The sequence below is a fragment of the Bos indicus x Bos taurus genome, chromosome 2 (genome assembly GCF_003369695.1).
Source record: "Bos indicus x Bos taurus breed Angus x Brahman F1 hybrid chromosome 2, Bos_hybrid_MaternalHap_v2.0, whole genome shotgun sequence".
Taxonomy (NCBI): Eukaryota; Metazoa; Chordata; class Mammalia; order Artiodactyla; family Bovidae; genus Bos; species Bos indicus x Bos taurus.
In genome coordinates this window covers 131,505,914-131,531,703 of record NC_040077.1, presented here as the reverse complement: position 1 = coordinate 131,531,703, position 25,790 = coordinate 131,505,914, and the positions used below count along the sequence as shown (strand labels likewise).

Below are 25,790 nucleotides of genomic sequence, written 5' to 3'. Positions count from 1 at the left end.
CACGCTACAACTCAAGATCCTGTGTACTGCATCAAGCGTCGAAGGCCTGCATACCGCGACTCAGACCTGGCACAGCTAAATAATACATAAAATTAATAGATATTAAGAAAAAAACCTACTTCTTAAAAAAAATAAATAGAATTTCTCTTCATGAATAAAATTCGAATTTTTGCTTGACCCAAAGAAAAAGAAATATGATTTATCAGGTTCCAAAAATGAAAAGCTTCAACTATAATTGTAAGTTTTTGGATTAAAGTTTCTTTTAGCTGGTGTTTAGTTAGCGAAGTACAGCAGTTCATGAATAAAGCTGGCTTACCCTCTTTCCCCGACAGTTTAGGATGGCAAAGTACCTCAGCTTGAGCAAGAATAACTTCTTAGGTTCTTTAAAGAAGGTATAAGGGTAGGTTAACAAGCCTAGACTAGGCTGACAAAATTTTACAAAAGAGGAATGACGGAAAAAAAATGTCCAAGGTACAGGCATATTACCTAGCCCTTGTTTTCATGTAATTTCCCATCAGTTATAGCCAATAGACATGACAGATCAGGCTTCCTTTAGTTAAATCTCTGTGGATAGTTAGGATGGAGCTCTCCTTGTGTTTAAAGCTTCTGTTACAATTTTTAAAAAAAGTCTCCACCCTTCTCTGAAGTGGTGTCTCTCCTCATTTGAGCTTTAAGAAGCCAGCACTCACTCTCTCGCCTAGCACCTTCTGAGATTCACCTATCAAAGGCTGTTTGTAGGTGGTTTAAGGACATGTCAAACACTGTAGCTGAGCTCACTAAAAGCCACTGATAGTACTGAAGCCACTGATCCAGGCCAGGAATTGTTGGGTTATCTCTTGAGTTTGGTTTGCTGTTTACCTTTCTGTAACATGGAAGCAAAAATCGTGCATTCTGCTCCTTAAGAATGCCTGAAGGGAAAAAACCCAAACACCCCTTTATCTCAACATCAGGAAGGTGCCTATCTTTGACAGCTGGGGATTTTCCCTGGAAGAGTGCGATGGCCCTTTTGTCTTTTCCCTTTACCTGACACTAAAATCAAGGACAGTTCTGTCTTCACCTGAATTCTGTGAATTTAACAGAATGTCAGGGTGGAAAGGGACCTGAAACAATCTCAATCTCGCACTCTACGCCGGAGTGCCTGATACACGATATAGCCACCACATGACCGTTCAGGCAATCTCTTTACAACAAAACACAGAAACCAACCGAAATCCTCACTTCCGATTCCAGAACAGTAGAGAATTCTTAGCACAGGTATCTAACAACTATAATATTAAGAATTATTGGACTTCCCTGGTGGTTCAGTGGCTAAGACTCTTGAGCTCTCAATCCAGAGGGCCCAGGTTTGATCCCTGGTAGGGGAACTAGATCCCACATGTTGCAACTACAACTCAAATAAATAAATGATTTAAAATAAAAATATTAAAAAAAATTATTACCTGCTAAATAGCATAACAGAAAATTAGATTACTTTCTGGAAGTAGGTCTAGGATTTATCAATCTTTTTGCAATGCTGTCTTTTTTTTCTAATTCAAGGACATATCTGAACACTAAACATGAAAACCTGTAATTTATGACCTTGAAAACAAGGACCTTGATAAAATACAAAGTGATTTTTAAAAATCCCTTATGCACTGAATTATCAGGTTCAATGTACTAAAAACATTCACCATCTTTTTAAAAATTCGAAAACACAAATAAACTGGAGCTTGTTGGAGCTTGTATTTAAAAAGGAAAATGGATGACAGCTAGTACAAGGAGCTGAGAAGGCTCAAAGTGAGTAAAACACTACTTCTGAGGAATTCTAGAAACTTTTAAATATAAGCTACAGTTCAGCAGCTTTTAAAATTCCATGTTTATTCATATTTTTCAAAATATATGTACATAAAAAAAGGAAGATTTACAACAGGAAAAGATTGCCTTACATGCAACACAAATTCCAATAAACTCATGATGGGATCACACATGATTCTGGATCTAACTCAAGCCAGTCTTCTCAAGTCCAATTCTCAGCCACGCCTCAGGCTGCAGACGGGATCCCAGGAGACAATGCAAATGGAATGGATGAAACAAACATATTTTGCCTCTGGCAGCACTCAGGCCAGAAGACATACACCAAAAAATTTAAGACAATTAAAATGTCAAGTGCCACAGGGAGGATAAATGATAACCGGAAATCAATATTTCTTAGGAAGCTAATACTATTTAACACAACTTCACGATACTAAAACAAATACAAACAAGGAAGGGTTAGGTAGTCAGGCTTCATTTGTTTTCTTTTCTCTTTTTAAATAACTCAAAAAAGGAAGCCACTTGTTTGTTATCAAAAGTGCTGTGGAAAGAAAAGAGGGGAAAAATCCACAGATGAATTTGAAATATTTTAGCAAATTTTATGTTTTTCATTTCACGTTTCTACATTAGCAATGGTGTAACTCTCCAACATTTCCTTATAAAAAAAGGGAAAGAGGAAGTGACAATCCATGCTCCAAATATTAAAAATATATTAAGCTATCTGATCAAGACTTTGTTTTAATTTTTGGTAACACAGGTGACACCAGAAATCACAAATTCAGTGCGCTCCTGTATCTCCCCCTCAGCCAGAACCCAAGTGGTGGAGAGGCCTTGTGCTTGCTGCTGTGGGGATGCGGCACTCAGGGGCCACTGAAAAATACCTGGAGATGGAGCAGTGGGAAAGCGGCCCAAAGGGGTCATGGATCCTCAGCATCTAATGGGATCAGGGTGCTTTTGGCCTGTTCCCAAAGCTAAGACATCTCTGTGTTTATAGCTGGAGAGAGAGAGGTTTAGCGGAGTGGTTTTATAAATAAGATTAGTTACTACAGCTGTAAGTGAAGCCTCTAGGCAGGAGGCTTTACGATTCAGTCAGTGCTATACTGCCTCCTTTCTACATCCAGCACCTGACCATCATCCCATTCTTGATGGTTTCTAACAAATATAAAAATCTTTGCAACTGTTTAGATAAAACTGGAAGGAAAAAAAAAAAAAAAAAGCCAAAGCTGACCATTGAAACAGAAAGAGGGCTAGGGTGGAGGGAGAAAAAAGGACAAGAACAGACTATAAAATTCAGGAAAAGTCCACAATTATGGCAGAAATTAAAATGACTGGGAGAGGGGAGGGGCAGGCACCAAGAACAGCACCTAAAGCTAACAAATGGCTAAACTGGTTTATTTATATTCCCTCCCCATAATGTTGATAGGGGAGGAAAAAAAAAATGTAATTTTAAAAGCATCAAAACTAAAACAAATGCACACTGACCTTAGAAAATAAGATTTTGAATTCCACCATGATACCCTTTTTCCTATAAAATTTACTTTTTTGCTTTGAATGATTTCTTCATGGTAGATTTGCCCTTGCCAGGCAATTTCACTTCCTTTCTCACACTGGCTGCAGGCTTCTTGGAAGAGCTACCACTAGGTTTCTTGATGACTGAGGGTGAGGGTCTGGCTTTCTTGGCAGGACTTTTCGCTTTAGGAGGGGCTTTCTTGGGGAGGGGCCTCGTTTTCCCTCGCTGGGCAGCTGGGACTTTGGGTGCCAGCTTGGACCCTCTTTGCTTCATGGCTGCAGCCTTCCCTGGTGACTTGACTGGGGTTTTCTTCTGCAACCTGTGAGAACCAAAGAGAGAAGGCAATCACTTATACTTGAGAGATTCACTTCACCGTGATGACGAGATACTTTGCCAGAAAAGAAACAGCACAGGTAAAATCACCTACATTAAGAAAAATATATGGGTTATAACCTTTCACCTAAAATTGTGAATTCACCTAAAAATTCAACCAATTCCGGAAGTCTACATGTTTTTCCCAGAAAAACATGGAATTATTTTTCTTAAATAACCAAACTACACACTACACACACACACAGGTTTGACCAAAGAGTAATTAAACATTCACAGTGTTTCACAAGTTCAGAGCCTCTAAATTCTCAGGAGAGGGTAAGTTCAAACGTCACTCAGAGCACTTGAGAAGGATGCAGAGTTGCTGACACGATTCTCACAGCCTCTCCCCTCATGGCCGTTCTCAGTTCTAAGAAGTGTTTCCCACACTCTCGCACCTTCTCTTCGGTGGTGGCTCTTCATCTTCAGAGTCTTCCTCTGATGAGTCATCTTCATCTTCATCCTCATCCTCATCTTTAGAATCATCTGGCTCCTTCTTTGGAAACAGAACTCCTGGGCTAGTAAGAAAAAATATTAGATAAAGAGAAGTCCCATCGGGACAAGAAAAAGGATGTGAACCTAGATATGCTCTTTCTTGGACATTACCCACTTCCTCCCACACTCCCCAATTAAGTCAGGTTAGGTTACAAATACCAGGTCACAATTTAACCTATTTTGAACACTCAAATGAAGTTATGACAAATCTATAAAAGCCTCAAACATAACTCATTCTCTACTTCCTTCCATTTAATAAAATTGACAATCACTTATTTAGTGAAGTTATTTAAACTCCTGATGTGTGTTCGGCACTGTATCAGCCATTGAATATACAGCAGTGAATGGTGCATACAGCAGTGAACAGTCTACACAGCAGTATATATTTTTTGCCCTTATGATACAAGACCTCATAAAGCCTGAATTTCTTCAAAGTTTTTGTGAAATTCAGCAAGGATTTTCTAACTTTTCTTTGTCCTTAATGATAAAAAACTTGGTACCACTGATTAATAAATCTTTAAATCATAACACTGCATGTACATGATTTTAAGAATTATATTTAAAGCTAAACATTTGAAAAATTCAAATACTGTACACTTATGTTTATGCACCTAGGGAAGGAAATGGCAACTCACTCCAGTGTTCTGACCTGGGAAATCCCATGGACAGAGGACCCTGGCAGGCTACAGTCCATGGGGCCACAAAGAGTCGGATATGACTGAGCTCCATGCACGCAGCTCCTGCACAGGAGGGTGTAGAACCTGACTCAGCATGTTTATGCACAAAGAGCAATGTAAGAAAGCTGCACACTGTATGCCTGCCAAAACAGGTTTTGGTGTTAACTGTCGTGGCACTTGACTGCAAGTCAAAGTACAAAAAGGCAACAGCCTGGGCACACCAAAAAAAGCCTGGTCCATAGGAGGTGCTCAAAAAATTTTCTAGTTCAATGAAAAAATAAGGCATGTTTAACAGACAAGTTTTCAAAAAAATGTCCTGTCTCTATAGTAAGAAGAAGGCAGATTAGGATTCTTAGAAGTAGCCAATGCTCCCCCTACTTGGTACTGGACAATTAAATAATCCTCTAATAATCTTCCTGTCATCATCATGTACTTTACTGCTTATTAGCAGGAATGAACATGCTAATGACTGGCCAAAGATCTTAAGGAACTCGCTGCTTGATTTCAGGAACACGTGGCTAACAATGGCTCCAGCAGGATAGGCCAAATCAATGCCCTGTTATTGTATGAAGACCTTCTGCTCTAAAACAATACTGCCTGAAGAAGTCTTTATTTTCAAGTACATTCAGCTCAGCGTAATGGTAGTAAGGGCAAATAAGTGAAGCTGCACCTGTAATCTGGAGTCAGATTTTTAAAAGTTGCAATGACCACTACTTCACATTATCAGTTGGGTGCTTACCTGGGATAATAGGGAAAACAGAGCTGGAAGGTGCCACTGAATCCTTTACCAGAGATTTGTTCCATCCACCCATTCTTTTCACATCTCTGCAGGGTTTTCTTCAACAAATGCACTGGACAAAAATTCAGAAATGAAGAAAGTATTTGTTTATTTGGATTTGATAATTCTCTCAACTACAATTATACATTAATTTATTATGTACATTTATTATCCTGTCACATCCAGTATTCTGGCCTGAAGAATTCCACGGACTGTACAGTCCATGGGACTGCAAAGAGTCGGACATGACTGACAACTTTCACATGCTACATGAATCCTTCGTGGTCAAAGGGATTATTAACTGATTTACTAAATTACTATTAAGTGCCCATAAATTTGGCAAGAATTATTTATAATGGGATGAGACTTCAGAGACCATTGTGTCAAATTCCTCACTGCAAAGTGAAACAGTAGCCTAGAGACTAATGGCCTGCCCTACAGTTGCACATAAATGGGCTAACTGTTGACTTAAAACTCAATCTCTATTTCTAACCATTTAAATATTACTGAGTGCCTGTAAGTACTGATAAGCACTTAGGGGAATGTCTATAAAATTAAACCACATATCACATGAATCAGCAAATAGTTACAAAACAGTATCACGGCTCCGAAAGGCCTCACCAGTCCTCACCTTTTACACAAAATCATAAAGCATTCCTTCATAACATTAAAAAATACATACTGCATATGTTAAAAGTCAACATTAAGACCTTGAAGTTAAGTGTTTCATTTAGAACAATATATTCTAGTTTGCATTTTCTGTTACTTCATTTCCATGTTCCTCACCCTACACCACTGAGCCTACTCTCCTACTTTAGTGAGGAAATATCTCTCACTAATCCGTAAATGATAATGCTGGTACAGCAAGGTTTCTAACCTCAATCATCACCTGACAGGGCAAATATGTCCCTAAAAAGTATCTTCTGTACAGGGGTTAAGTCAATAACAAATCACGTAAGTAGTATTTTAACCCACTGGTTTGGTTTCAGGCTGACGTTAGATATTTTGGTAAACATTCAGAAGAAGGTAAAAATATACTATACTTGAAATTTCGTTTTTTTTTGGCCATGCCAATGGACTGTGGGAAAACCACATCCCCTGCATTGGAAGCTCGAAATCTTAACCACTGTACTGCTGGGAAGTCCCACTTGAGAGGTGTTTTGAACCTAGAAATTTATCTCTATTAGCATAAAAAACCTTTATAGTGAAGTGAAATCAAATTCTAATCCTAAGCAGACACTATAAATTAAGGGTAAGTCTTGATTATTTTTGTTTGTCTTTTTGTAAATAGTAAATTTATAAAGTTGTTCCCTCTTGGTTTTCAATCAGTAGTTAATGCTCTTTCATTAACAGCATGATGTCTAAGGATATTCCCACAAGATAACTTCGCCCACCTTCCCTGGGTCCCCACTGAACGTGCTCAACTCTGCGTCTTACTTTGATAGTTAGAATTGGTCCCTGGGTGGTTCTCCAGGACATACTTCTTCAGAGCGGTGGTGGAACAGGTCTTCGGCTCATTCATGGCAGCAATGGCAGACAAGATTGCATATTCCATCAGGCTTCCACCAAGCAGGGGTTTCTCCCCTGATTTCTTCAGCTGTTTTCCAAGGAGGAAGAGAAAAGCATCAAGACAACACTCTCCCAAAGCAGCTCAAGACAAGACTCCTCTGCACCAGGTGGGTCGGAGTTCCTGCATTAGCACAGATACGTTTTACAATAAATTGTCAGGTTAGGGACTTTCTCTTCCCACTCATTAGGTATTCAATCTAACTGAGGAGTCCCAACCCTCTTGTGGATATTTTCTCCTTCTATCTATCCCTCCATCCAACTGAAAATAGCAAAAGCCAACCTAACCCAAAGAGAATGACAGCTCTACTCCAAAAAGGAGGTTAACTGATTATGTCCCTGACAAATTAACACTTCTGAGACTACTTCCTTTTTTCTGAACTTGAAAAATATGAGTATTTACAAAAATAATAGTCTTTTTAATCTTGTAAGGAAAACAGCAAAAAGTCTGAAAAATATCTGGGGTATAACAGAAAATTATATAGCATATTTCAAGGACAAAAGGCACCAGAGCTAACAAAGGTGGCACCAGTGAGCAAAAAGGTTAAAGAACAAACTGAGGTATGGTCTATAATACTGATTCTCAAAAGAAAGGTCCAAAACCCCCAAAGGGTTCCTGAGACCCTTTCAGAGGATCTGCAAGGCTAAAATGGTTTTCATAATAATACTAAGATGGGTTTGTCTTTTTCACTGTGATGACATTTGCACTGATGGTGGAAAAACAATGAGTAAAACTGCTGTTACTTTACTACAAATCATGGTGGAGGCGCAGAAATGTACCAGTAGTTAGTGCGTTTTTTACTACTATATACTTAAGGAAATGGCAACCCACTCCAGTATTCTTGCCTGGAGAATCCCTGGTGGGCTACAGTCCACGGGGTCGCAAAGAGTCAGACACAACTGAGCGACTTCACTTTCACTTCACTTAAGAAAAATAAAAGCTAGCTTCACATAGGAATGTCTTTGATATAAAAATGATTTTATTAAATCTCAACTCCAACACATGTCTTTTTGATACTCTATGGGGCAAAATGAGAACAATGTATAAGGCATGCCAGCTGCATGTGGAGGGATGGTGACAGTCTCAAGGAAAATCACCTACTGATTGAGTTCTGAGCTGAATTAGCTCCATTTTTCATGGAATATCCTTTTTACTTGAAGGAACAATTAATAGATAATCTATGGTCATCCAGACTTGGGTATCTGGTAGACATTTTCTTGAAAATGAATTAGGTAAGCCTATCGACTCAAGGAAAACAACTAAGAGTATTTGTTAACCAAATGATAAATTTAACTTTTCAAGAGATTAATTGTGGAAAATCTACACCTACCAATATGAGCACAATAATTTCCCAATACTTAATTGAGACCAGTAGGTGATATTAATGAATATAATAATTTTTGTTATTTTTGATGAAACACGTCAACATTTAAAAAATTTGCATGATTCAGTGAACTATTTTTCAAACGACTGTGTTATAAAATTACACTCAAAGTTCAAAAACTGCACTCAAAGTTCAAGACAGATTGTCAGTAATGCCTAACGCGGTAGGGATTACTGACAACAGACCAAAGAATTTAAGGTTACAGAGTACAAGGAGCTCACTAATATGGTTTCAGGCTTCACATGGCAACTTTACTGTAATTTAAGAAATATCACAAGATCAATTAACATAATATACTATATTAACAGAATTAAGGGCAAAAAGCATATGATCATCTCAAGAGTTTTAGAACAGTATGTGAGAAATCCAACCACCGTTCATCATAAACTTCCAACAAATTAGTAACAGAACTTTCTCAATCTGATAACAGGCATTTATGAAAAATCTACAGCTTTAATGGTGAAAAAATGAATGTTTTCCCTTTAAGATGGGTAACAAGACAAAGACATCTGTTCTCATCACTGTAGCAGATGTTCTATCCAGTGCACAGGCATGGAGGGGGGAAAAAAAAAAGACATCCAGATTGGAAAGGAATAAGTAAAATGGTCTTCGTTTGCAGATGACATTATCCTATATGTAGAAAATTCTAAGGAATCCACCCCCAAAGTCCCAAGGAACCTACAAAAAATTCTAAACTAGTAAATGAGTTCAGCAGATTGCAGGATACAAGAACAATAGATAAACCAAATCTATTTCTACTGGACAGCAGTGAGCACTCTGAAAAATGAAATAAAGGTCCATTCACAATAGCATGGAAAATGAACAAAATATTTAGGAATAAATTTAACAAAAGAAATTTAAGATCTATACACTGAAAACTACAAAGCACTGCTGAGAGAAGTTAAAGATCTAAATAAACGATGAGACAATGCTTGTCACTGCATTGGAAAACTCAACATTGTAAAGGCAGTGATTCCTTCTGGATTGATCTATAGGTTCAATGTAATTTCTACCAAAACCTCAGGTGGACTTTTGTGATGAATGAATTGTAAAAACCATACAGAAATGCACAAGACCCAGAGCAGTCAAAGCAATTTTGAAAAAGAAAAGGTTAAGAGAGGATTTATATTTCCCAATTTCAAAACTTACTATAAAACTAGTCATCAAGATAGTGTGATCCTGACATGAAGATTCACATATAGATCAATGGAACAGAACTGAAGAGTCCAGAATAAAACCCTTACACTCATGGGTCAATTACGTTTTGATAAGAGTGCCAAGGCAATTCAACAAGGAAGGGACAGTCTTTTCAGTAAGTGGTGTTGGGACAACTGGATGTCCACAAGCAGAAACACGAATTTATATTCTCATCACACATCATAGATGGATCCCAGCTCTACACGTAAGAGTTAAAACCATAAACTCTCAAAAGATAAGAGTAAATCTTGATTGCAAGCCAGGCAATGATTTATTAGATAAGTCATTAACAAACAAGCAAGTTAGAAAAATGATCAACTGGATTTTACCAAAATTAAACACTTTTGTGCTTCAAAAGACACCATTAACTTAAGAAAGTGAAACCATGGGTCACAGAGTAGGAGAAAATATTTGCAAATCATGTATCTGAAGAGGAACTTGTATCTAGTTATATAATTCTTATATAGGGGCTTAAATGGGGCTTCCCTGGTCTCTCAGAGGGTAAGAATCTGCTTGCAATGCAGGAGACCTGAGTTCAATCCCTGGGTTGGGACGATCCCCTGGAGAAGGGAATGGCAACCCACTCCCATGGACAGAGGAGCCTGGCAGGCTACAGTCCATGGGGTCACAAAGAGCTGGACACAACTGGGTGACCAACACTTTGACTTTCACATATAACTCTTATAACTCATAATAACATAAATAGCTCAATTCTAAAAATAAGCAAAGGATGTGAAGAGACATTTTACCAAAGAAGATAGATAAATGTCCAATAAGTCCAAGAAAAAATGGTCAACATCAACAGTCTTAGGGAAATGCAAACTAAAACTACAATGAGAAACCACTTTGTATCTACCAGTATGGGTATAATTTTAAAAAGACAGTAAGAGAGTTGGCAAAGATAACAAACTGGAACTCTTATACACACACTGCTGGTAGGAATGAAAAATGATGCAGCCACTTTGGCAGTTTCTTAAAGTAAATTTACCATGTAATCCAGGCAGTCCACACTCCTACTTTACCACAAGGGAAATAAAAACATATACCCACACAAAGATCTGGACATAAATGTTCACAGGCAATATTAATCACAAGAGCTAAAAAGTAGAACAACTCAACTTGTGAATGGATAAATAAAATATGTCAGATTATGGAATACTATTTGCCAATGAAAGGAATGAAAGTATTGACTTCTGCTGCAACACGGATAAAACAAAAAAGTATTATGCTAAGTGAAAGAAGTCAGACACAAAAGAGCACATATTGCATGATTCTATCTGTGTGAAAGGTACAGGAAGGTAAATCTACACAGGAAGGAGAGATGAGTAGACTGGATAGGGATGGGAACAGAGAGTGATGCAAATGGGCACAGGAGTTTTTTGGGGTGATGGAAATGCTCTAAAACTGGACTGCAGTAATAGGTGTACAACACTGTAAATTTACTAAATTTTACTGAATCAAATTGTATGTAAAATGATTATATCTTATACAAATCATACTTCAATGAAGCTATTACAAAAAAACTATCATTTGTTGAGTATTGGTACACTATCAAAGAATAGTATTGACTTCTGAAAATTATCCTAATTACTCCACAATTAAGTACTTGGTGTGAGCTGGATTTTCTTCATACACACGTAACCCCAAATATATTAAAAACAGATGCCAGCTGTCTTCTATTAAGCTGACAGTAAAGATTTTCGTAAAAATGATAACAAATAGTAACCTTCTTCTCAATACGGGAAACGCAGTTTTCATAAAAAGTGTTATGTCAACATGTAATGGGTTTATTACTTTTAAAAAGAATAGATATCTAAAAAGGTCCTCAGTTATATAATTTCTAATAGGGTAAATATTAATATGTATAGCCCACATAAACATAAGCTCTTGGGGTCCTCAATAAATTAGAGTATAAGGAGGTCCTGAAACCAAAACTTTTGAGAACTACTTCTCTACAACCAACCCTTTGAGCTTCTAACCTGGAATGTTCCAGAAGCACCTTTGCCAGTTATTTGTTCTAACTGGCCCCTCTCTACTGCTCTCTGCAGAGCATTCTTCAACAGCTGAGGCCTGCAGAGAAAACAGAAAATAGCGATTAATACATCAATGAAGCAAAGATTTGAGAAAAAAACAGATCCAGGGTCATTCTAAACAACTAAAGTTCTATTCCTATTACACGTGTAGTACTTTGTTAAAATGGACAATAAAACAATAAGTTGTTGGCACTCTTAATAAGTGGTATTCTTTTTTTCTTCAAGCAAGAAGCTAAATTATTACAGAACCAGGTACCATACAGAACTATGTAGTATATAGTGGAAGCAAAACTTTTGAGAGCTACTTCTCTAAAACCAAGCCTATAGAACCAATTTCCCACTTGTCAGGGTACTCCAAAAATCTCTTTATTACCATCAGTTCAGTTTAGTCAGACAATAGCAACACAACTTTGTAATCAAGCAAAGAAAGGGTATCTTTATAGTCCCATCTAATTCTGACATTCTCTTGAGGCAAAACTCCTAGATCTAAAATACATGTGCACACACACACATACCCATGTATACACACATCAACAAAACTGGAGTCATTTTCTGCAATCCAGTTATCTAAAGTCAGCCTAATAAAATATAATTCTCTGAGAAAGAAAATAGGTTTTTTTTTAAAGCATAGTATCTCTGCCTTTAAAGCGCTGTCGTTTAAAAACGCGCGCACACACACCCACACACAAAAACCCAGGTCATCAAAATCAAATGGCAAACATGAGGAAACTGAATTTCATTAAAAACGTAAGAATAAAATGTTGAAGCAAAAGCTGCTCTGTCAAGGGGCAATGGTCTGAGTGGTGGGTGGAGAATCTCAGGTGCAGGGAGAAATCAGTCAGGTTAACTTAGGGCTTAAAAGGGTCTGCAGTACATGACAGGACAAAATGGAAAGCTACAACCCAGGCTAATGACAGGACATCCGAAGAAACAGTTAATTGAAACCCAAAAGGTTAGTGATGTGTTTTGCCACACCTCCGCAGAATTACCAGAATAGCACTCAACCAGCAGAAAATCGTGAGACTTATTTGAGACTGATTACTTGGTAAGTTAAACTGAGACCAACACCTCGGCAGCCCACTGAGGGTCGGACTCCTACCACTTGACGTCCTTTACTGAGCGCCAATACTTCTCATTAGAGAAGGAGTTTTAAATCTTTCATCAATAAACATTACAGGCTGAGCTGACACTCGAATTACTGATTACATTATCCATATGACTGCAGAGGAAGAGTAGAGGAGATCTCATGTGCTAATTAATAGGATGCTAAAGAGGAGAAACCATGGGGCTTTCTTGGTGGTCCAGTGATTTAAGACTCCAGCTTCCAATGCAGGGAGCACAGGTTCAATCCCTGGTCGGGGAACTAAGATCAAACATGCTGTGCAGTTTGGCAAAAAAAAAAAAGTAGAAACTAAGAAATCATGTACACTGTGACACTCCAAATAAACTCCCTCCCCACCAAATCACAATCAAAATATTTCTAAGCCAGTGCTATTCCATTCAGGACAAATATGATTTATGTCATAACCCAAAACATACTCAAAGTCATTCATCCCATAAATATTTACTGAGTATTTATTATGGTTATGCAGGATTTAACACTTAGATCCAGTCACTAAAGAATTTAAGAGATGATGAAAACATAATAATTATGGCGAAGAATTATACGGGTCAGGGTTGAAGTATGTGCACAGAGCTTTGGGAACACAATCAAAGGAATGATTTAACTGTCAAATGATTTTTCTATTAGTTGCTCTGTAAGTTAGATTCCAACAGAGGATTACATAGCCTGAGTACAACACTGAAACCCTAGACTCTTCTATCAAATTAAATAACTCATCTGAGAAGAATCTTCTTAACCAAGGTTCAAATGCTCTAGGAAATGAGTTATCAGTTAAACTGGTTCCCTTAACATTTTGTTTCCTCAGCAATACCAATCGTTAATCTGATATATACCTTACCCTGGGCCTTTAGAAATCTCAAGAGTTCTCACTCACTCCTACCTTCAGGTATACCATACTTACAGTAAGTGCTTCAAACTTGTCAGGCCCTTTCTCTCTCATCACTGCTGTAAGCTTAGTACGAGCGGCTGTGGCCTCCCTGCTGGGTGGCGCTCTGCTTTGCTCCCATAGTGCACACCACTGTTGGGTCATCAATCTATAAAGGCCTCTTTTATTATGTTACTCAGCTGACAGGCGTCAGCTTCAAAGTCTTTCAAGGCCTGGTCCCACCTCTTGTTAGTCTACTGCCAATCAGACATAGGATTCTTTCCGTTCCCAAAACAGAAAGCCAATTCTTGCCTCCAAATTCTCTCATGAAGCTCCTTTAAGAATGCCTTCACCACTCCATCACCTGATCTAAATTCTACACGTTCTTCTAGAGCCATCTCAATGGGATGGGACACAACTGGATGGGGGCCATTCAAGTCCCATCTCTGTAACTTACTGTTAACTGCCAGGCACAACTCCCTTTTCCAAAAAATTCTACAGGATATATATATATGACAACATTTTGTACATATGACGGTGCTAAGTGTTGCTCTAAATGTTTTACACGTGTAGAATAAACAAGAGACAACAACCACCAGAAGAAACAGGTACTGCTGCTGCCCACACTTTACAGAAAACTAACCAAACTCATCACACGGACAACAGCCTGTCTAACTGAATGACACTATGAGCCATGCCATGTAGTAAAAGACGCTTGCTCCTCGGAAGAAAAGCTATGACCAACCTAGACAGCATATTAAAAAGCAAGAGACATTACTTTGCTGACAAAGGTCCATTCAGTTAGTCAAAGCCATGGCTTTCCCAGTAGTCACATAGGTATGTGAGAGAGCTGGACCATAAAGAAAGCTGAGCTCTGAAGAATCGATGCTTTTGAACTGTGGTGTTGGAGAAGACTCTTGAGAGTCCCTTGGACTGAAAGGAGATCAAACCAGTCCATCCTAAAGGACATCAATCCAGAATATCCACTGGAAGGACTGATACTGAAACTCCCAATACTTTGGCCACCGGATGCAAGAACTGACTCATTGGAAAAGACCCTGATGCTGGGAAAGACTGAAGGCAGGAGGAGACAGGGACAACAGAGAATGAGATGGCTGGATGGCATCACTGACTTGATGGACATGAGTTTGAGCAAGCTCTAGGAGTTGGTAATGGACAGGGAGGCCTTGCATGCTGCAGTCCATGGGTCGCAGAGCTGGACACGACTGAGCAACTGAACTAAACTGCTCATACTTTACTGAAGGGGAAAAGTTAAGTGACAGAAAAATTAAGTCACTTCTTCAGGATCACACAGTCAGGCAGTGCAAGAACCAGATTATAAACAGGCAGTCTGATTCCAGATTCTGCATTTTTACTATGCTAGGCCTGCACTTTCAGTATGTTAATGACTGTCCAGAAGAGTGGAAAAAGCAAGGTTATAACCAAAAAATGAAATACAGTTCTGCTTTCACCAGTGCACAGCCAGGTAACCCAGGCTAAGACTTTTATCAGCAAAATTGAGGTAGGAATACATATTTCTTAAGTCTATTTTGAAAATTACAGAAAACAATGTAAACAGAAGTAGTCTTTTTTTTTTTTTTTTTTAACATTTTTTAAAGAAGTGCCCACTTTTATTTATTTAAATTATTTGGACGTGCCATGAGGCATGTCAAATCTTAGTTCCCTGACCAGGGATCAAACCTATGCCCTGTGCTTGCTGTGGGAGCCCAGAGTCTTAACCACTGGACCTCCAGGGAAATCCCCAAAAGTGTTTTCAAAAGCCCTGTACAAATTTAAGGAGCTGTTTATATCAAGGTTTTGTTTGGTTTTTTGATTTTTTAAAATAAGATGATTAAACAAGTCTACACTTAGAAATAAAAAAAGAAAGCAATGCACAGAGTGAATGGAAGTTAAGGGAGAGACATTCTGAGTGTCAGGAATCCTGTAAACAAGACAGTTCTATCAATCTGTTAGATCAATTTTCTAAAAATGAATATGACAAAGTTACACCACACACAGGATTAGATATTAAGATTTCTAATGTCATATGGACGAATGAGTGAGTGAGTGAAGTTGCTCAGTCATGTCTGACTCTTTGCGACTCCGTGGACTGTAGCCCACCAGGCTCCTCCGTCCATGGGATTCTCCAGGCAAGAATACTGGAGTGGGTTGCCATCTCCTTCTCCAGGGGATCTTCCCAACCCAGGTATCGAACCCATGTCTCCCTCATTGCAGGCAGACGCTTTAACCTCTGACCCACCAGCCGAATTACCTTTGAAAAACACCTTCTCAGAGGCCAACCCAAAGCCCATGTAAAGCTAACATACCGAGTTTTTCTGTAGGGTTTCAAAAAAATCATTGTTAAAAAAAACGAGGTGACTTACATGTTTAAGTCACCTTAAGTCACTTTAAACGTAAGAATCATATTTAGTATGGTGTGATGCTCATACCGTAAGAATTATGTTGGAATTTGTGTGTGTGTTCAGTTGCTCAGTCACGTCCGACTCTTTCCAACCTCAAGGACTGTAGCCTGCCAGGTTCGTCTGTCCATGGGATTGTCCAGGTAAGAAAGCTGGAGTGGGCTGCCATTTCCTCCTACAAGGGATCCTCCTGACCCAGGAATCAAACCTGTGTCTCCTGCACTGGCAGGCAGATTCTATACCACTGAGCTATCTGAGAAGTCCTATGTTGGAATTTAGACTAATAATACTAACATTAGCTATTCTAAGTGGTTAACATGTTTGAAGGTTCCTGTTTATCAATGAGGAAACCAAAACACAAAGGAATAACTTTTTCAGAGATATAAAGCTAGAAAATGACAGACTCAGGATTTAAACAAAGGTGTCTGGTTCCAAAGTCTGTGCTCTTTACCACAATGCTCTACAACCTCCAATACATGGTAGCAGAAATTCATGTCTCATTTAATATGCTCCAGGGCGTACATTCCTTGAGTGAAATGGCCAGGTAAAGGGCCCGTATCAGCTCACTCATTCGACTTACATTTACTGAGCATGTACTCTGAGCTAGGCTTGGGGAAAACAGAGGTCAACCATCTAAAAGCCCTGGCTTCAGGAGTCTGACATCTTAATGGGGGTGAGCACGCCATTCCTTCACAAAAAGAATGAACACACAGCACAGTAGCATGGGATGAGTGCTACGGAGAAACTAAGGCAGAGGTGGAGCTCTCCACTCTGGGAGAGGAGGGAAAGGTTGCAAACGTAAGCTGAGTGGTCCCATCGACCAAATGCAATGGGTAGACCATGTGTGGATATTGAGTTGACTTGAAAAAATAAACCATAAAAAAAGTCATTTTGGAGATAGACAACTGAGGACATTTGAACATGGTCTGGGTACCGGATAATGTTTAAGGAATGTTCAGAATTATGTTAGTATCATGATTATGTTCTCTCTACATTTATGTGTATATTTGAAAACTTCCAAAATAAAATGTTTAAAAATAGTAAGATAGTCAATGCAAGCATGTGGAGTCTTACTCCAAGTTTTCAGAGTAAACACTTAAAGGAAGATAAAGAATAAAGTGGATTATGGCAGAAAACCACCCAGGCAAAGGGAACAGCAAGTATGAAGTCTCTGAAGCCAGTAGCAGAGACGAGGAGTAGGAGATTAGGTCGGAGATGCGTTGCAAATGTAGCATGGGCCATCTTAAAGACTCCACCTTTAAACTATCTAACTGTGAGGCAGTTGAGAAGCCACTGGAAGGTTTGAGTAGCAAGATGGTATCACCTAACTTACACTTAAAAAAGTCTCACTCTCATAGCTATGTTAACAACAGACTGAAAGGGAAGGAGTAATAGGAATAGCAGGTTATTGCTCTAACACAGGTAAGAGATGATGGTGGGCTTAGAAAAGATTGACAATAGTGGAGGTAATGAAAAGAGGTCTGTTTATGTATATATATTAAAAACAAAGTCAAAATAACTGTTTAGAGACCAGTATACACCCAAGGTTTTTGACTTCAGAAGCTGGAAAGATGCTATTGCCATTAACTGAGATGCAGGAGGTACGGGAAGTGCAGGGCCTTTCTGGTGGCAGAGGAGGGACAGAACTGGGGAAGAGGGGGATGATCGTGAGTCTGGTTTTGGACACATCCAGTCAGACATACAAGTGGTGACAGCCAATAGGTATTTGTATAAATAAATGCGGGCCAGATTTATGTATCTACTGTACACTATGTACACTAGTGTATCTATGTACATGAATGTTTGTGTAATGCACAAACATACATACATTTATGTATCTATGTACACTAGTATTGTACAGGTGGTATTTAAAGCTTGGAGAATGAAAAGAATTATCCACTCTGAGGCATCATACAATGTCTATCAGACCCGAAGTTGTATCTGAGGGGCATAATCAGGGTTCTAAGAATGACAGGAAGCCTAAGGTCTAACCCTGGGACACTTAGACACTAAGGAGGCAGGTGGGAAATCTGGAATTCTTAGGAGACTGACAAAGAATGAGAGGAAAAATCAGAAAGATGCAGTGTTCTGAAAAGCAAGTGAAGGAAGTGTTTCATGTAGATGGGAGCCATCAACTGGGTCAAATGCTAGTACAGAGACTTGACCAGCAAGTAAGTATGTCAAGGACTACGAACTTATTACTTCTCTGAGTCCCATTTCTTTGGTACTTTATGGATGGTCCTAGAGATTCTCATATTGAGTGAAGGAAGACAGACAGAGAAAGACTAACCGGCCACTCTGAAGACCACTGAGCGCTTTTCTGAACGTGTGGCTTCTGAGCTGAAACCCCAACAATTCTAATTCTATACCTCAGTGATCCAAGGTACAAACACTGGTCCTAAACTACAGCAGGACAATGTGCGTCCAGTACAAAGACTGTCTACAGAAAGGGCTCTGGATTATAAACACAATTTCCCAGAAGTCAACGTAACAAAGACCTTACACAAACATTCAAAACATAAACCCGGTGAATTACAAATTTAAACAAATTAATGTGTCTGCACGAATCCACAAGGACATGTGACAATCTAAATAATCAGTCCAATAATGAAAATAAAAACAAAAATAAATGGTACCTAATTAAACTTAAAAGCTTTCGCACAGCAAAGGAAACCATAAACAAAATGGGAAGAAAACCCTGAGAATGGGAAAAAATATTTGCAAAGAAAGCAACTGACAAGGGATTAATCTCCAAAATACACAAACAGCTCATGCAGTTCAATATAAAAAAAAAAATTTAAAAAAAAAAAAAAATGAACTGAAGATCTAAATAGACATTCCTCCAAAGAAGATATATAGGTGGTTAAAAAGCACATGAAAAAATGCTCAACATTATTGATTATTAGAGAAATGAAAATCAAAACTACAATGAGTTAACACCTTACACTGGTCAGAATGGGCATCATCAAAAAAACTACAAACAGTAAATGCTGGAGAGGGTGTGGAGAAAAAGGAACCCCCCTACACTGCTGCTGGGAATGTAAGCTGATACAGCCTCTATAGAGAACAGTATGGAGGGTCCTTAAAAAACTGAAAACAGAGCTACCATATAATCAAGCAATCCCACTTCTGGGGATGTATCTGCAGAATAAAGTAACTGGAAAAGACACGTCTACCTCAATGTTCACTACAGCACTATTCACAATAGCCAAGACATGGAAGCAACCTAAAGGTCTAGCAACAGAGGAATGGATAAAGATGTGGTACATATATACAATGAGATATTCTTCAGCCATAAAAAAGAACAAAATAACACCATTTGCAGCAATATGGATGGACCTAGATTCTCATACTGAGTGAAGTAAGACAAAGACAAATATATGGTTATCACTTATATGTGGAATTAAAAAAAAAGGTTACAAATCAACTTATCTACAAAACTGAAACAGTTAAGATTAGAAAATAAATTTATAGTGGGGGGGGCATAAATTGGAAGCATGGGATTGACACATACACACTGCTGTTGCTGCTAAGTTGCTTCAGTCGTGTCCAACTCTGTGCGACCCCATAGATGCCAGCCCACCAGGCTCCCCCGTCCCTGGGATTCTCCAGGCAAGAACACTGGAGTGGGTTGCCATTTCCTTCTCCAGTGCATGAAACTGAAAAGTGAAAGTGAAGTCGCTCAGTCGTGTCCGACTCTTAGCGACCCCACGGACTGCAGCCCACCAGGCTCCTCTGTCCATGGGATTTTCCAGGCAAGAGTACTGGAGTGGGGTGCCATCGCCTTCTCCGATATACACACTACTATGTATGAAATAGATAACTAATAAGGATCTGTTGTGTACCACAGAGAACTCTTTGTAATGGCCTACATGGCAAACAGAAGGGGAGAAATTGGAAACAGTGACATTTTCTTGGGCTCCAAAATCACTGTGGTGACTGCAGCCATGAAATTCAAAGACACTTGCTCCTTGGAAGGAAAGCTATGACAAATCTAGACAGCATGTTAAAAAGCAGAGACATTACTTTGTTGACAAAGGTCCGTCTAGTCAAACCTATGGTTTTTCCATTAGTCATGTACAAATGTGAGAGTTTGACCATAAAGAAGGCTAAGCGCCAAAGAATAGATGCTTTCAAACTGGTGCTGGAGAAGACTCTTGACAGTCCCTTGGACAGCTAGGAGATCAAACCAGTCAGTTCTAAAGGAAATCAGTCCTGAATATTCATTGGAAGGATTGATGCGAACACTGAAGCTCCAATACTTTGGCCACCTGATGCAAAGAGCTAACTCACTGGAAAAGACCCTGATGTTGGGAAAGATTGAAGAGGACAAGGGGGCGTCAGAGGATAAGATGGTTAGATAGTATCACTGACTCAAGAGACATCAATCTGAGCAAACTCCCAGAGACAGTGAAGGACTCTGGCGTGCTACAGTCCATGGGGTTGCAAAGAGTTGGACCTGACTTAGCAGAACAACGTAACAGATTATGTTTGCTGTACACCTGAAACGAACACAACACTGCAAATCAATTACACCCCAATAAAAATTTTTTAAAAGATTTGGAGTTATTAAATTTTCCAAACAGTGGTGACATTACAGTGGCAGTTTTTTAACAAATGAACTACCATAAAAATTCTCTCAGAGTTTTATCTTAAATGTTTGAATGATGAAGATATTATGCTATTTCTATGTAGAAGTGCTACAGAAGCCTGAATTCTCCTATATTCTCGGTTATAACTCTAAATAGAAAATAAATGAGCTACCAACCAGTTCATTCCCGTCAGCATGGCTACTGTCAAAAAACAAAAACAAACAAACAAACAAACACCGGAAAATAAGTGTTGGTGAGGATATGGAGAAATCAAAACTCCTGTGGCCTGACTGATGGTGGAATGTAAAATGGTAATAGTCACTGTGGAGAATGGTGTGGTGGTTCTTCACAAAATTAAAAGTAGGATTATCATATCATCCAGATATTCCACTTCTGGGAATTTGAAAACGGTGTCTCAAAGAGATATTAATACACCAAGGTTAACAGCAGCATTATTTCACAATGGTTAAAATATGAAAGCAACCCAAATGTCCAATGACAGATGAATGGGTAGACAAAATGTGGAGTGTGTGTGTGTACACACACACACACACAAATATTCATTCTTAAAAAGAAAGGAAATTCTGACACATGCAACAATATAGCTGAACTTTAAAGAACATTATGCTAAGTGAAATAAGCCAGTTACAAAATTACTGTATGATTCTATTTGTATGAGGTAGGTACCTACAGTAGTCAAAAACCATAGAGACAGAAAGTAGAATGGTGGTGGCCAGGGGTGCGGGATAAGGGGGAACAGGGGGTTCTTGTTCAGTGGGTACAGTTACAGTTTTATAAGACTGAAAGAATGCTGGAGATGGGTGGCGCAATGGTAGCACATTACTGAAGTGCGTAAGAGCACTAAACACTGTGCTCTTAAAAATGGCTAACAAGGTGCACTTTACATATTATGTGTATTTTATCACAATAAAAAACTGAAAAAATTTAATAATAAGCAGCTGAAAGGACATGGTTTAATGCTGAATATTCTAGCAGTTGACCATGAAAAGTTACTCTATGGTAGTCTTATGAAGGTCAACATGTGGCTTGAGTTTCAAAAAGAAACTACATATGGAGATATGAAAAGGAAAATATCATGGGACAAAAAAAGAAACCCACAATAAAAGGTTTTATTCCTAGCTCACCTAGAAGTAATCTTAAATGAATATTTAATCTCTCTCCTTTCTCATGAAAAAGGGGCTAAGGAAGTAACACAGACATGTGTGCTTTAAAGCCCAGGCCTCTGGCTTTTACCTGATGTCCACTCTAAGTTTGGGATAATACTGAGACACATATTTCCTGATGAGACTGTAGGAAGCTTCTTTAGGTTCACAAAGGCGAGTAAAGGCCAGTGGGAGGATATCCTCCAGTTTTACTTGTGGTTCTGGATCCACTGCAGAGCTCCTGTTCTGAAATGTAATATCAGAAATGATCATCATTACAGGTTTCTGTTCTATTGCTTCTATATTCAACACAAGGGCTTTCCCTAGCTGACTGCCAAATCAACTAGCCAAAAGAAAAACTAACCCTTTTTAGCACATTCAAACAAATCACAGCATTGTGGTGTAATGCCACTGGCGTGGCCATTTCTTTGAGGTAAAAATTTCAAACTGGGACAGTTAAAAATACATATAAAACTGAAAAACAAAGATGTAGAGGAACAGTCATGATTTCAATCACTGACTCAGAGGGAATACTGCATATCTCACAGTTATTGTATACCTTCCATACAACTTTCCGTAAATGAATGCATGTGTCTGGGGGAAGGCTAGGAAGGTAGTACCTGCACTAAAGAAAAACCGCCTCGAGGTGCGGTACTTTTAGGATCTAATGTTGGGTAAAAAAGTACTTGTATGCCTCTTCTAGTTTAAAGGTATTTCACAAAAAAGCAAAAAGCTGTAACTCATACAGCTGCCCATGACTCAATATAGGGCAGTTAGACGCACAGCTTCTGGCTAAACGATAGGAGCAAATGATTACAGCCTCTCCAGGGCTTCACAGAAACGCAGCCCCTGCCTAATGCACAGCAACACTCAGGAACACTGCACCGTTTAGAAGCACCAACAGTGTTACTGCGCTCCGGCAAACTGGTACAGACTTCTTACCTTTCTGTTTCTGGATTTCTGAGGTGGTTTTCTCGATTTCTGGACCACAACAAAACTCCCAGAAGCACCTTTTCCTTTTACCTAAAATAAATTAACTTTAGTTGCAATAACCAGTATTTTTACTTTAAATGATTCTGGTACTCATATTGGTAACTTTAAATTACAGGGCATGGTGATGTAAGAACTAATGTAAAGTGCTGTTAAACTCTTCAGAGAAAAAAGAGTGGATGAGTCAGAAGACTTGGGATTGAACACTCTTTATGGTATCATCTAGCTATTCAATACTAGACAACTCACAAACCCTCTCAGCTTTTGTTTCCTCATCTACGAAGTTGGGGAAGAATGAAAAATGCTATTGTGATAGCAGGTTAAACAGTCTACTACAAGCTTTCAAAAAAAAAAGTTCCATGGAAGGGACACAATCTTCTGGGAAAATGAGAAAACCTCTACCAAGGAAGACAGTTCCTTGGCAAAAGTTCAGAGCCTAGTTAATCTCAGGCCACAATGCTTCCCACAGTTTGTCCATTAGAGATTATTACTGCATAAGGGAAAAGTTATCTAATTTTAGACACTGCACATGATAATACGTGCAAGTCTTATCACGTTTCCATAGTTTACAAACCACTGTCATAGAACTTCAGGTTAACCTGAGTCTTCCACTTTGGTTTTACCGACACCACTAGGAATACAGCAATCAAATGCTTTCAGTCTATAAACTTGTTGAAGCATCAAACTGAGGGCCAGCCTATGAGGCAAAATAGGTCACAAACTATATCTTCATGAAGATAAACATGAAGCTAGCTCATAAACTCTGCTGACATACACTATGATACAGGTCTCTGGTTCTAATTATATTGGTTAGATAATTGTTTTTATGCAATGGTTACTTTAAAGGCTATTTAAACGTTAGATTTACAACATTTGAGAAAGCTGGAATATAGGCTCCACAGCAGGAAACTGTTTTCCTCACTGATGGACCGCCAAGCACCTGGTACACAGGAGACAACTCAGTAATGTATTTGTGAAATTAAGGACTCATTGAAAGTTCCTAAGACTTTAAATGGCTGAGCGGCACAGAACTCTGTATTAATCAAACCATGCAGAAAGGTTCAGAAAAAAGGCAACAGGACTCTGGGGCTGCAGTGAATTAGATCCTCAGAACCATCTTTGCTGCTACCACGGGACCTCAGGAGTTACTTCATCCCTCTGGACTTCTGAAGAATGTGTAGACAAGAAAGCTCATTCTGGCATTAGTGTCATGATCTTAAGCAATGTGGAGTTTAAAAAAAAAAAACAAAAAACTGAGGTAGAGATGATTTACAATATTGTATTGTACAGTTTCAGGTACATAACAGTGACTTATATTTTTACAGATTAAACTCGATTTAAAATTACTGTAAATATTGCCTATATTCATTATGACACACAAAGCATCCTCAAAGCTCTAAGTAGTGTTTTGATGTACTATCCAAACTAATATGGATTGATGCCTGAAATCAATATTGGTTTTAGTATTATTCTCAATTTACTCAAGTTCTGATGCTTCCAAAAGCTTTAACAGATTTAGATACTAGTAAGTTAAGGTAAACCTATTTACAAAGCTAATTTATGATGATCACCAGTCTAGTCACAGAAGTTAGGTTTTAAAACTAACAAACCTAAGACAAGAACTATGATCTTTTTTGGTGCTGCAACAACAGGCCAGCTCAACCCCGCTTCTCACCTTGAGCACTACATAATCTTAAGCACAAGCAGCCCCCAAAGGAAAGCCAATTAAAAGTACAGGCAGGGGTTTTCCCTTGTGGTCTGGAGGCTGAGACTCTGTGCTCCCAGTGCAGGGGATCCAGGCTTAATTCCTGGTCAAAGAACTGGATCCCACATGCCTCAACTAAAGATCCTACATGTCACAACTAAGATGTGGTACAGCCAAATAAATAAATACTTAAAAAAAAATTGTACAGGCAGCTAGAAAAAATTTACACTATCATATTGCTTCTGTTCTTTAGAATACTTACTAAAGCTAATTGGCACCAGTGACTTTGTAAAACCAGGTTAAGCATAAGCCCTTCATCATTATGTTAACTTATTTTAACGAACTCACAAAGCACAAAAAGCCTAAATGTTACTATACATGGATTTATAGCTAATATGTGCTTATTATAAATAACCATTTAATACCTGTTTGATAACACCTCTATTTAATTCTCTTTTCAGTGCCTGTTTGAGGAGGTAGCCCCTTCTCTCCAGCTCCAAAGAAGGGTACTTATGGATGATGTATTTTCGAATAGCAACCACGGAGGCACCGCTCTTCTGGAAGCATGCCTAGGAAACAGATTATTAAACCATACACATTAATTTAAAATAGCTGTTTTTCATGTGTTTTCTGACATGTATGTTTTCAAAATAAATTATTTTGGAAGTGAACTTGATAATGGATGATAAAATGGCAACAAAGAGTGAATAATATTTCTGGTAACTTCAGTTCATCATGACTGTGGAGAAATACAGAATTAGCAATATTTCTGCAACAATTTTAAATCGTTAAAAAGAGCCAAAGAGAAGATACAACATGTGAACAATGTTCTGTGTTAATGAAAAAGCTTCTCCCACTCTAATACTATTCTGCACCTAGAAGACATCCTCAGCCTGACAGTAAGGAGACCAGGACACTCTACAGTGTGCAGTTCACAGACTTGGCCCATTTTACAGACTTCGGCTCACCAAAACCAGTATTTCTCTGCAGGCTTTGTGTCAATGCTAGCAGATAATATAAGCAAAGACAATCTGAATAAATGGCGTAAAACTGGGTTTACAAATGCAAAGCTTTCAGGGGAGTTTTGGACAACAATGAGAGCGTTCAACTGCTATTTCAAGTGCCCTCTTC

The 25,790-nt window shown here is 38.7% G+C and overlaps 1 protein-coding gene across 5 annotated transcripts in view; it reads right to left on the bottom strand.

Moving 5' to 3' along the window:
* Nucleotides 1–1,835: 1,835 nt before the first annotated feature.
* Nucleotides 1,836–25,790, bottom strand: part of HP1BP3 (heterochromatin protein 1 binding protein 3) — a 36,707-nt gene continuing 12,752 nt past the window's right edge. For 3 of the 5 annotated variants that reach the window (XM_027521426.1, XM_027521462.1, XM_027521454.1), the window contains 8 exons: nt 25,085–25,228; nt 22,907–22,987; nt 22,056–22,210; nt 11,748–11,838; nt 7,058–7,217; nt 5,582–5,693; nt 4,069–4,188; nt 1,836–3,620 (listed from right to left, as the gene is read on the bottom strand). In XM_027521426.1, the coding sequence (XP_027377227.1) occupies nt 3,326–3,620; nt 4,069–4,188; nt 5,582–5,693; nt 7,058–7,217; nt 11,748–11,838; nt 22,056–22,210; nt 22,907–22,987; nt 25,085–25,228 (1,158 nt within the window). In that variant the 3' untranslated portion in view covers nt 1,836–3,325. The remainder of the gene's footprint in view (nt 3,621–4,068; nt 4,189–5,581; nt 5,694–7,057; nt 7,218–11,747; nt 11,839–22,055; nt 22,211–22,906; nt 22,988–25,084; nt 25,229–25,790) is intronic. The other 2 variants (XM_027521443.1, XM_027521434.1) reach the window with 2 other exon arrangements.